We start from the raw sequence: 12,246 nt of genomic DNA on the forward strand, positions 1-12,246 counted from the left end.
CACAAGGAAAACTAAAACAACACGGGGTTCTTTCTAATGTTGTGAGTTGAGATAAGATGGAATAGTAGAGTGGACAGTTTTATTAGTTTACACACTGATTACATCTGATCACACTTTAATATTGATCATCATCATATAATAAATACAAAAGTACATGATAAAAGCTTTGTTTCACATACAGTCATCACATCATCATCATTCATATCACACTTGCTCACATGAACACAGAAGAAGAAATGATAAGGATCTATCAATACACTTAAAATTTTCTTTATAGCTGAAGCCTAAGATTAACACCCAGGCCCAAACCTAGTTATTAAGTAAGAAGGTACAGCTTTCAAAGAGGACACTAATTCTAAGTAACCAATCCAATTAAAGTACTGATAGCATTGACATTTAGTTTGACCAGGAAGGGAAATTCATGGCTTTATCCTATAGCCATAGCTCTGGAGTTTCACTAATGCTAATGGTTTAAAAAACAAAAAAACAAAAACAACCTGAAGACTGTCTGATGATGCATAATTCCCCATTTCATTTTATAATGTAAATAATTAGTAATTAATAAAAGACTGTTTTGAATGACTGTTAATAATGTGTTGAACTCACTCAAAAAGTTTTTACCTTTTGATACAAAACATTACTCGTGCAAAATGTGAAACACTAAATCACAGCCTTGGCTTGGCAAGTTCACCATGCTTCTCTCCAAATTTAGGTGCTTAATGTGTTTTTGTTTTTAAATCTTCTTCTAACTTTTATGATTCAATGCAACAAGTATTTGAAAGCATATTTCTTTATTTGACATCATGAACAGCATGGATGGTGAGAAGCATTACATTGTGAATTGCTGGTATGCCCATACATTTACCCTAGTAGATGGTGTATTTTACATCACCACTTAGTACCTAAGGTTTGATTTCTTAGTGTTGTAAGAAGCACAAAGTTATCTTTCTAATACATTTTTCTTTAGTTTACTTTATAAAATCATATATGTATATTTTACATATATGTATATTTTACATGATAATTGATTTCCTTTCTCCCTTAGGTGACAAGCTGGAACCAGCAAATTTTTATAGTTTTCTTTGAAAACCACTTCCATGATTTGATCTTTCCAGTCATCGTCCTGCGATGATTCAACCAGTCATTTAAGCTTTACTGTGTATGTGATATTTGAAGGATCAAACTAGGAACTATCATGTTCTATACTATTTGTTGAGTGAGCTAAAGTAATTTGACAATATTGTGAATATGTCCTAAAATAGACCAGCTCAGTGCTTTATCTGACAGCCTATATAAGCCTGTTTTTAATCTTCAGCATTTTTCTTCTCACATTCAATAATCATGTATGTACTTTAATCCTGTAGTCAGTCTAAATGTCAAGCTTCAAGAAGTTGATGCCCCCTCAAGGACAGAAAGTTAGATCGTTAAGGGAAAATACAGCAAACAACACTAGATATTTCTGGGAGATATTGTAAAAATAAAGGATTTGATATTCTACCTAATATTTTGGTTTTACTCACAAACATTGAGGGGTGGGTGTTGCTCAGGAAGTAGACCAGGTCATCTACTAATGAGAAGGTTTGTTTTTTTGAAATCTGGCTTCTCCATGCCAAAGTATCCTCAAGCAGGTATCCTAAGCTGCCCTCCAATGTGTTCATTGGAGTATAAATGTTCAATAAAAAGGCACTTTGGCATCAAAAAAAGTCCTTGGGTAAACGAGGCAAGCTGTGTAAAGCGCTTCGAGTGCTTAAGTAGTGCAAAAAACCACAATTTCCAAACCAGTCCATTTCAAATTTCATTCCTGCCTGTGTGTTGAATCAATGTCCTGGAAAAACTGTGTAATTTTTTGTGATTTAGACATTACACACAAATATTTGTAAACATATATAAAAGAAACTCTGCTTAGTGCTTGAAATAGAAGTAATAATGTATGTGTGTGCGCAAGACACCGTTGTCTTTTACAAATATATCAATTGACTTTTCCATATTTCCACATGTTAAAACCTTCTTGTTTTAGGTCAGCCACAGCTCTACAAGAGTAAGGACAAAGTGAAAATTAGGGCTTTATGGAAAAGGAGGACCCTTTTATGAATTCTGAAATACAGTAAGTCGTTCCTCTTCATGTTTCCAGACCAGAGAAAAACTAAAGTTTATACATAAAAAATGAGAGAGTGACTTTATGTTCTTACTCCAAAACGTTCAAATGCAACTTTATAATTTATATATAATATAATTTTCAATTTCACTTTTACTCTCTTTTAGTCTTTTTTTTTTTTTTTTTTTTTTAAATATCTGTCACTTTATGTGTTAAATGTTCTTTTGTTTTCATCAATAGCTGTCTGTGTATCCTGCTCCAATCTGCTTGGCAGGCAGCTGTTTAAGGCTCCATAACTTTAGTGGTTTACACATTAGCCTCCCAAGTGAAAGGCCCCACACACAATGTGTAAGGAGCAGCAGAAAATTCTTTTTCAGCTTTCCTTTTTCTCTTAAATAGCTTCCAGCTAAGTCACAAATTATGACACAAGAGCATAATGTTACCATATTTAAATGCTAATCCTGCGGAAGGACAAGTAAATATTAGCTTTGTTGAGTTGTATCTGTACACTTTTGTGAAAATGTGACAAAATGCAATCCTTTAAGGATTCCCCTGTACCTTGATACAATCCTCCTACACTCACTGACTAACCCAATCATCAAAGAAATGCATTTTATAAGATGAGAAAGGTTTTAGAGATACATGTTTTTTGTACAGGGACAGAAAAATGTTAAAACAGACTGCTACTTTTATAGCACTTTTCTATTCTATTTCAGCACTTTCTTACCACAACTCTCATTCATATACACATCCATGTCTTTTTCTATGCCTAAACACATTTAACCTAAAATTCAGATGGATGCATTTTAAGATTTAGTATCTTGCCATGTGGAAGTAGAGGAGCCAGACATTGAACTGGAAGAGGTTGTGTTCTAATAGGTTGTCTATTAACCTTCCGGTTAGTAGATGACCTGCACTAATTCCTGAGCCACAGCCACCCAAAGCAAAAACTGACAATTAAAATATGGTTTTAAATGACCACATAATTAAAACAAACTTTGATTTCACTTTGGGAACTTTGACCTTGGCTTTCTTTTACATCCAAAGTCTAATTTAATTATTGCAATCAAAAGTAATAACCACACACCCTTGTGTTGAGTTTAAGTTGTCACCTTTTACATTAGTCAGGTTCCAATAAGTTAAATCAAAAATGATCATTTAAGGTTTTGGTTGTTGCCTTTGAAACAGTAAAGAACCATGGGCCCAAATATTACTGAGGACGGGCATATTCTGTCATGGTCACCAGAATCCTCATATACTACACTGTCATGTCAACAAAAACAGTTTATGCACTTAGAAATCCAGAAAGTAGAGGCCGCAGATTATAGGTCACCAGCAGTGCAAAAAACAAATAAAACAAACAAACAAAAAAAAAAAAAACAACAGAAAATGCACGACAACACCCCATTTACCAAATGCATTAATGTGGAATATCATGCAATTAAATACCATCAACAGCGTAACTGTAGTTAAGTCACCACAATATAACTGGAAATTTACATAAACATTGGGATATTTCAACATTTCAACCATAGTTTCAGTAGTTAACTTGCAATGTTCAGTACATAAATATCAGTTAAGAACAACAGTAACATCTTAGCATGCTGCATGGTTTTCACTGTCTCACAGAGTGGTTGGGGGTCGTGAGGGATGAGGAATGGGGTGGTGGGGAGTTAAACACCCAATAAATAAATTAAATTAATTAATTAATTAATTGTGTTGTGCTGTGCTGTTGCACAACACAATGAAATTCATAATAAAATACACCCACCAGACTCTTTGTGTGAGACACGTGATACTGATTGTTCATTTCACACAGGCAGCCTTAGTCGTGCAGAACAGCCACTGCTAATGACAACACAGGAAGGAATCATGCATTGTCATAAAAAAGAAGAAAGGATTAAAATGGATAATAAATAGACTGTACAGTTGAAAGGACACAGAGACAGACGGTGGCCATAATTATACTAGAAGTAACAATAGGAAGGAACAATAGCTTTTTTGTTTGCTGTAGGCAGGCCGAAGAGTTACAAGAGTTTAATGTTGTAGCTGATGTGTCCTCTGCTGTCAGAAGATGGGAGCACTGCTATTACTGTCTGCTGTTGTCGAAGTTGTACAGGGAGAGAGAGAAAGAAGTGGGTGTGCAGAGTGCAGGAGCATGACCACAATCCCCAAATCAGATTCCTTCAACCCCACCACACATCCACCTGCACCTCTCTCTCAGTGCTGCTTCTTTCTCTGTGATTATCTGCTCGTTACTTTTCTGCTCTGCCTCCTCAAAATGCCTGGAAAAAAAGTATTTACACCCATTCAGATTTTGCATATTTATTTTTTGTGCTGCAGATATACATTTGTTCCCATGAAGCTATATTTAATAACCCCGAATGATTGAGTGAAAACACATTTTTATAAATGTTCATCCTCTGCGTGAATGCTATTGTTGTCCTACCTCACCCCTGCAGCGGGGCAGAAGGAGCTCCTGAGCAGTGGAAGTGGACATTTTGCCACCGGCTGTCCCTGCGGTGCCATACCCTGGTCTCTTCTGATTGGCTTGAGCGAGGACGGCCCTGGCCATCCATGAACTGCGTCAGGCGGATGTAGGCGATGCAGGCAGCATCGTCCCCGATTATATGCACATGGGGGTTAAGGATGGTGGTGTGGATAGGTTTGCTGTTCTTTGAGAGAACTGATGGGAGACAAATAGTCCACTTAGCGATGAATATTAAATATAGATGTATCATATATTTTACATTTTCAAAACATCAGTAGTAGATTGAACTAGTCTTACGATTGTCAAAGTAAAATCTATGGAAGTCCATTCCCTCCACCAGATTTCCCAGCCCCTCAGGTTCAAATGAGGTCAGACCAGGGTCGCAGATCTTCCTGTTAGTCAAGATATATTTTTACACAAATGATGCACGGAATAATTTAGACAGTTCTGTAACAATATTTTAGCAATGTTATATGCAAAAATATTATATAAAATGTAGTCTGTTGGCCTGTCTCATAACTTTCACTCGTAACTCTTTAGTGGCTTTATATCTCATAGCTAAAACATTTTTTAAAAATTTATAACACTGACAAGGAGACCTAAAATTCTGCCCACCTCTGTTTAAGCAGTTACAGTTACTGTTTCATAGCTCTGACTTAGCATGTCCAACCATTACAGACCATCTCACAACTGCACCCAGGTTTGTTAATACAGTAGTTTCTTTTCATTTATGCATTTATGATGCACCTTCCAAACTGTAACAATATTAAACAATGTATACACAATAAGTAAAGATATTATAGAGCTTATAATTTTGCTCTTTCATGCTCCTCCCTCATGAAATGGGATCAAATGTTGCATAGAGTCACACTTTGAATAACAATAATAATAATAATAAATATAGCGATAAAAACAACAATCATTGTCACAAAATACTAAATGGAAAACCTTTAACCTTTTAATTTAAACCCTTTCCAGTATTTCTTATCTCATTTCATTTTTATCCTCCATTATATTTCACTAATAACAATATTCATCACTTACAGTTTAATTTCTTGGCACTGCAGTGAGTAAGTTTTTTATCTTAGTTCCCTTTCTCATGCGTGTGTGATGCTCAGTTTTGCTGCTGCTCTGTCAGGTGGATTCTGTTCAACTGTATCTTCTCCTTAGTATATAAAATGGTGTAAAAAAAGTGTTTGCCCCTTCCTTATTTCCTATTTTTGTATGTTTGTCACACTTAAATGTTTCAGATCATCAAACTAATTTAATTATTAGACAAAGATAACACAAGTAACCACAAAATGTAGTTTCTAAATGACATTGTTTATTATGAAGGCAAAAAAACCCCAAACCTACATGACCCTGTGTGAAAAAGTGATTTCCTGCTAAACCTAATAACTGGTTGGGCCACCCTCAGCAGCAACAACTGCAATCAAGCATTTGCTATGACTGCCAATGGGTCCTTTACAGCAGCGGACCCCAACCCCCGGGCCTCGGACCGGTACCGGTCCGTGAGTCGTTTGGTACCGGGCCGCGAAAGTTGAGGCTCAGGTGTGAAATGTATGGTTTTCAGGGTTTTTATCGGTTTTCAGCGTTATTTTGTTATAGTTTTTATCGTTAACTCGGTTTTCCTGGGTCTTTTCACGTGTGTTATGAATAAATCTTATTTTTTTCGGTACCAGTACTAGTTTTATTTTGTTGTATTTATCCGCGACACCTTAAAGGCCGGTCCGTGAAAATATTGTCGGGCATAAACCGGTTCGTGGCGCAAAAAAGGTTGGGGACCGCTGCTTTACAGCACTGTGGAGCAATTTTGGCCCGCATATCTTGGTGGAATTGTTGTCATTCAGCCACATTGGAGGGTTTTTGAACATGAACCACCTTTTAAAGGTCATTCCACAGCATCTTAATCAGATTCAGGTCAGAACTTTGACTGGGCCACTCCAAAGAGTTCATTTTGTTTTTCCGAAACCATTTAGAGGTGGATTTGCTGGTGCATTTTGGATCATTGTCCTGCTCCAGAACCTAGGAGAATTCGTCCGCTAGTGAACCTCAGATATAGGAGGAACAATGCGGTTTTCGTCCTGGTCGCGGAACACTGGACCATCCTCTCAAGCATACTTGGGAGTTTGCCCAACCAGTCTACATGTGTTTTGTGGACTTGGAGAAGGCATTCGACTGTGTCGACTGTGTCCCTGAGGCCATGGTTCTCAGCCGGAAAAGGGTGGAGTGCCCACTCAGGGTCGGGGATGAGTTCCTGCCCCAAGTGGAGGAGTTCAAGTATCTCGGGGTCTTGTTCGCAAGTGATGGGAGAAGGGAGCCGGAGATCGACAGATGGATTGGTACTGCGGCCGCAGTGATGCAGACGCTGCACCGGTCCGTCGTGGTGAAGAGAGAGCTGAGTGTAAAAGTGAAGCTCTCAATTTACTGGTCAATCTACGTCCCTATCCTCACCTATGGCCACGAGCTGTGGGTAGTGACCGAAAGAATGAGATTGCGGATACAAGCGGCAGAAATCAGCTTCCTCCGAAGGGTGGCTGGCCTCTCCCTTAGAGATAGGTTGAGAAGTTCAGCCATCCAGGAGGGGCTCAGTGTAGAGCCGCTGCTCTTCCACATCAAAAGGAGCCAGCTGAGGTGGTTCGGGCATCTGACAAGGATGCCTCCTGGGCGCCTCCTGGGTGGGATGATCTGATATCCTCGTGTTGGTGTTGTTCCCACATCATCATAATAAATGTTGTTCCAGGTTCGACATTGCAAGTGACCAATCACATTGTTGTGACGTCCCCCTTTTGTGCCTTTAAAAAATACAGCCTTAAAAAAATCTACTTCACTTGCGAGAAGAGAAACCGCTTCTGTCCGCCGATACAGGAACTTGAATTCTTTGAATTTCAGGATACTTTTCTTTAATAAATGGTAAGCATTATACATATTGTCCTTACAGAGGCGGTTTCCCTTCTCGCAAGTGAAGTAGATTTTTTGAAGGCATTTGTTTTTTTCGAGGTCGCGGATGACGTCAGGAGAAGATGATTGGTCACTTGCAATGTTGAACCTGGAACAACATTATTTATGATGACGAGGGAACAACGCCAACACGAGGATATCAGATCGTCCTCCTGGGTGAGGTGTTCCGGACATGTCGCACTGGGAGGAGGCCCCGGGGCAGACCCAGGACACGCTGGAGAGATTATATCTCTCGGCTAGCCTGGTTAAGCCTTGGTGTTCCCCCGGATAAGCTAGAGGAGGTGGCTGGGGAGAGGGAGGTCTGGGCTTCTCTGCTTAGGTTGCTGCCCCAGCGACCCGGCCCCGGATAAAGCAGAAGAAGATGGATGGATGTTGTGTAAATTTAATTTAGTATTTAACTTTTTCTCATTGTGTATCATGACTTCAGCTGAATCTTATAACTGTGACTGAGCAAGTCAAATATTTAATCCAGTTAAAATTTTAAATTTTTTAAAAAACAATCTCACTTTCAATTTTGAACTAATTACTAAAGATTGTGAATTTAGTAGTTCATACTCCACAGTTTAGTGGTTTAAACAGTCACCTAACAAGCAAAAGTTTCTTGGTTCAGTCCTGGGGGAGACACAAATCCTTCTAGGGTTGCATCAGGATAGGCAGCTGATGTAAAAAATCTGCCAAAACAAACATGTGGCACTTCCTTCTGATGCGACTCCTTGTGAATAAGGGAACAGGCAAAAGTAGCTTATTCTACTAAAGATGGTAAGTTTAACTTAGAGTCTTGTAAAATACAGCATATTTTGACATCCTAAATTTAACCCAGACTTTTAGTCTCGATTTTTGACTTGCAAATGTATACTTTTGAGGCTGTAGTTCAAATTGGACTTTTGACTTCCCTGTGTTACATAAACTTACCTAAACCGATCATGGTTGTAATTTTTTGAAATTTTATATTACTATCTTTTGAATTTGACTCAGTATGACATACAATTACTATGTCTTTGTAGTTCCACTTCCAATTTAGAATTACAAATCTTAGTCAAAGTAACTCAGACTTATTTTTGAGCTCTGTGAGTAACTGTTGTATTGTTTTTGCTTATAATATAATTGCTTTTTTAAACTCATGCATACATTTTAATCTGTGTCACCTTTCTTTGTGGAAATGGGTTTCCATCACTCTAGGTACACTTTAACCACCCCTCCCCACTCTATCTCAGAAGCATTACTCTTAATTATACGGCAGGTAGAGAGGGGAAGAGAGGATAAAACAATGACTACAATTACTTTTTAATCTTTTAACACAACATGTTTTTATGTCAATCAGATTAATGGTTCTCTGTGGTTGATGGAGAGCTTTAATGTCCACTTAACAAGCTAAAATTGTACTGTTGCAGCAGCTGTTTAAAAAAATCTTTTATGGAACCAGAAGGATGTGCATTGGACTTACGCGTAGGCCTCAAAGTCTCCATTGTTGACAGCTTCAATAAGCTGCTCTGTGATCTTTATGATTTCCTGTTTGCGAGCTGCAGAGAAGAAACAAAAAGTGTGAGAAAATCTGATTGTATCCCAAGTGACATTTCGGCTTCACTGTGAAGCTACAATGTACTAATGTTCCAATGTACGGATGCAAAACTCGGCTCATGACACTGAAAAATTGAATGCAAATCAATTCACACTTACCTATGAGCTTGCTATTCATTGTAAATGTTATCAGTCATCGCTTTCTCATCTGAGGTTATGAGTGAAAACTCCTTCATGCTGCTAAACACAAAAACTACTTCACTACTTAGATCCTCCCCTACATATCCCCCATTTTTTAAAATGCTTCCAACTGCTCTGTAAAGGCGATGAATTGCTCGCTACCATCCATCATCCATCATATCTCTTGTTTGCATGTGAGGCTGCTTGAGCTCATCAAGCTATTCTTGTCCCAGCTCTTCAGATGAGATTTACTGTGTCCCTTTCCCCTCGCTTCCTCCCTACACTGAGAGGAAGGCTTAGCTTGCTCTAATTGTCCCTCTTCCTCTCTCTCTCTCTCTCTCTCACTCTCTCTCTTTCCCCACCTCTTTCAGTCTCTCCACCTCTCTCAGTTTTCAATTTTGCTTTGTGCCTCTGTTTATCAAAAATTCACCTCTGCACTTCTAAACCCCAGTTTATTGTCTATATCAATACTCATGAAAAATTAGCAACATGCAAATGTTACTGCATTTTTCAAAAATATACTTATATCTCAGATGAACAACAAAACATAACATATTATGCCATGCATCAAACATTATACTATTTCCTATAAAGAAAATAAGCCAATTGCAGAAGCAGTAAGTGAAGAATTAAGCACCTTGCTGCTATTTACCTTCTAAATCATAACAATAATAATATTTGTGTACTTGCATGTCCTCCTTTCTGTCTTTAAACACAAGAGTTTGAAACGTTTTGAATGAATTCCAATAAAATGTTGTACAAGTGTAGACTGGGGTCATGTTAAGATTCCATTATTCCATTATATATGATTTGGCTTATATCTCCCAAGGTCTTCAACACCAACTTTATGATTTATTGGTAAAAGTGACAAAAAGACTAACAACTTAGAAACAGTTATTCTTAAAACTGTGGTGTGTATTGTCAGCATATACAAATTATAAAGATTTAAAATATCATGACACATTTGACCTCTGACCTCTGTAAAAGTGATAATAATGCTATATAGGCATATATAGGTATGACATCTATCTATCTATCTATATACATACATATATATATATATATATATATATATATATATATATATATATATATATATGTGTGTGTATAGCTGCACGGCGTCAACGCGTTAGCACGGTTAGCTTGTTAACACATTAGTGCCGTGCAACCCCACGCACGGGGCGATCCGCGCTAACTCACTAACGGAGATTTGCCGTGTTAATGCAGTTATGGCTTTAACGTCATTTTAACAAGATTAACACTGACAGCACTAATAATTTTATAAAGTAAACTAAAGAAAAATGTATTAGAAAGGTAACTTTGTGCTTCTTATAACACTAAGATATCAAACCTTAAGTACTAAACGGTGATGTAAAATACATATATATATATATATTTCACATCTGCCTTTCTTAGAAGTTGACCCCAAAATGTGTTATATAATTAAAGAAAGTAATGTCAAGCAAAAGAAAATGAGCCATCAAATTAGTTAGAAATAAACTATTGTATAATGTTATATAATAAGTTCAAGTTATTCATGTCCAGACAAAGCTATATTATTGTCACATTAAGTACTCCTCTATAATAGCAGGGTATCAGTGGGAGCTGTGCTACCGTTGGCTGAAGACAAAGTGAGAGGAAGGGAGAAGTTTTGTCTTTTGGATTCAGAAAAAGTTTTATGTTTAGGTTTTATTTCTTGTCTCTTTCTATTATACAAAAAAATTTTTAATTCCCCATTTGCCCTGTAGTGAGTCTTTATCCTTCAAGCTCGGGTCCTCTACCAGTGGCTCGAGGGTCCCATGCAGTATCTTTGCTCTTCTGGACAGAGATCTCAGATGTCGTTCCAGGGATCTGCTGGAGCTACTCCCCCAGTTTTAGGATCACTGACTCGAGTGCTCCAATTACCACGTGGACCACTGTTGTCCAATTTTGACCTTAGCAAATTCCAGACCATGCTCAGCACCGATGTTCTTGTATACTGTGCCAGCCACTCAGTTATGGCATTCCTGCTGTTATGTGTTGGATTGTCTCAGGGGCATCTTTGCAAAGCCTGCACCTGGGGTCTTCCCTGGTGTGGTAGACCCTCTGTGGATCTTACTGCCTTTGTGCCGTCTTTCAGTCAAGCTTTGTCCAGCCACTGGTGGGATTTCTTGACGTTGGACACTTCTTCTATCTGACAGTGGTACATACCATGCAGGGGCCTGTCTATCCATGATGGTTCATCTCCTTGTTCCTCTTCTTCCTCAGGTTTGTGACTCGCTTGTCCTTGCCCTCCTTCCTTCCACTTAGCATACAGGTCTCAGGGTGCTGGATTTATGCATGTTAAGAAGCCTTCTTGTCTCAATGTCAGTGGTTTCTATCTTGTCCTTTGGCCAACTGATTATCACAGCAGGGTATCTGATGACAGGCAGGGCACAGGTGTTGATTGTCCAGATCTTGTTCTTCCCATTCAGCTAACTCCTCAGGACTTGCCTTACTCTCTGCAGATATTTGGTGGTTGCAGATTTCCTAGCAGCCTCTTCATGGTTCCTGTTTGCCTGTAGGATTACCAGGTACTTGTAGCTCTCCTCAACGTCTGCAGTGTTGCAATCCCCTCAGTTCTGACTACCTGACCTCTCTTTTCCAAATGATATGTCGTTGCTGTAGACCCTAGTGGTGTGGATGAGTGAGTCGATGTCCTGTTCACTCCTGGCATACAGCTTGACGTCATCCATGCAGAGGAGGTGGTTAACGATTGCTCCATTCTGTTGTTGGTATCCGTGGCTAGTCTTGCAGAGGATCTCACTAAGGGGATTCAGGCCTATGCAGAGCAGCAGTGGGGACAGAGTGTCTCCTTGGTAAATCCTGCACTTGATGGCAACTTGTGCTATTGGCTTGAAGTTGGCCTCCAGTGTTGTTTGCCACATCCCCATTTAATTCCTGACAAAGGCTATTAGGATCCTGTTGATTCTGTGCAGTTCTAAGCATTCCAGGATCCATGTATGAGGCACTGAGTCACAGG

At 38.7% G+C, this 12,246-nt stretch overlaps 1 protein-coding gene across 4 annotated transcripts in view; it reads right to left on the reverse strand.

Moving 5' to 3' along the window:
• Window positions 1-65: 65 nt before the first annotated feature.
• camk2b2 (calcium/calmodulin-dependent protein kinase (CaM kinase) II beta 2) overlaps window positions 66-12,246 on the reverse strand; it is a 71,307-nt gene continuing 59,126 nt past the window's right edge. For all 4 annotated transcript variants that reach the window (XM_084936084.1, XM_084936086.1, XM_084936083.1 and 1 more), the window contains 4 exons: window positions 8,992-9,067; window positions 4,884-4,978; window positions 4,545-4,781; window positions 66-4,380 (listed from right to left, as the gene is read on the reverse strand). In XM_084936084.1, the coding sequence (XP_084792210.1) occupies window positions 4,546-4,781; window positions 4,884-4,978; window positions 8,992-9,067 (407 nt within the window). In that variant the 3' untranslated portion in view covers window positions 66-4,380; window position 4,545. The remainder of the gene's footprint in view (window positions 4,381-4,544; window positions 4,782-4,883; window positions 4,979-8,991; window positions 9,068-12,246) is intronic.

This window comes from Perissodus microlepis, chromosome 7 (genome assembly GCF_051167445.1).
Source record: "Perissodus microlepis isolate ML-2025 ecotype Zambia chromosome 7, ASM5116744v1, whole genome shotgun sequence".
Classification (NCBI taxonomy): domain Eukaryota; kingdom Metazoa; phylum Chordata; class Actinopteri; order Cichliformes; family Cichlidae; genus Perissodus; species Perissodus microlepis.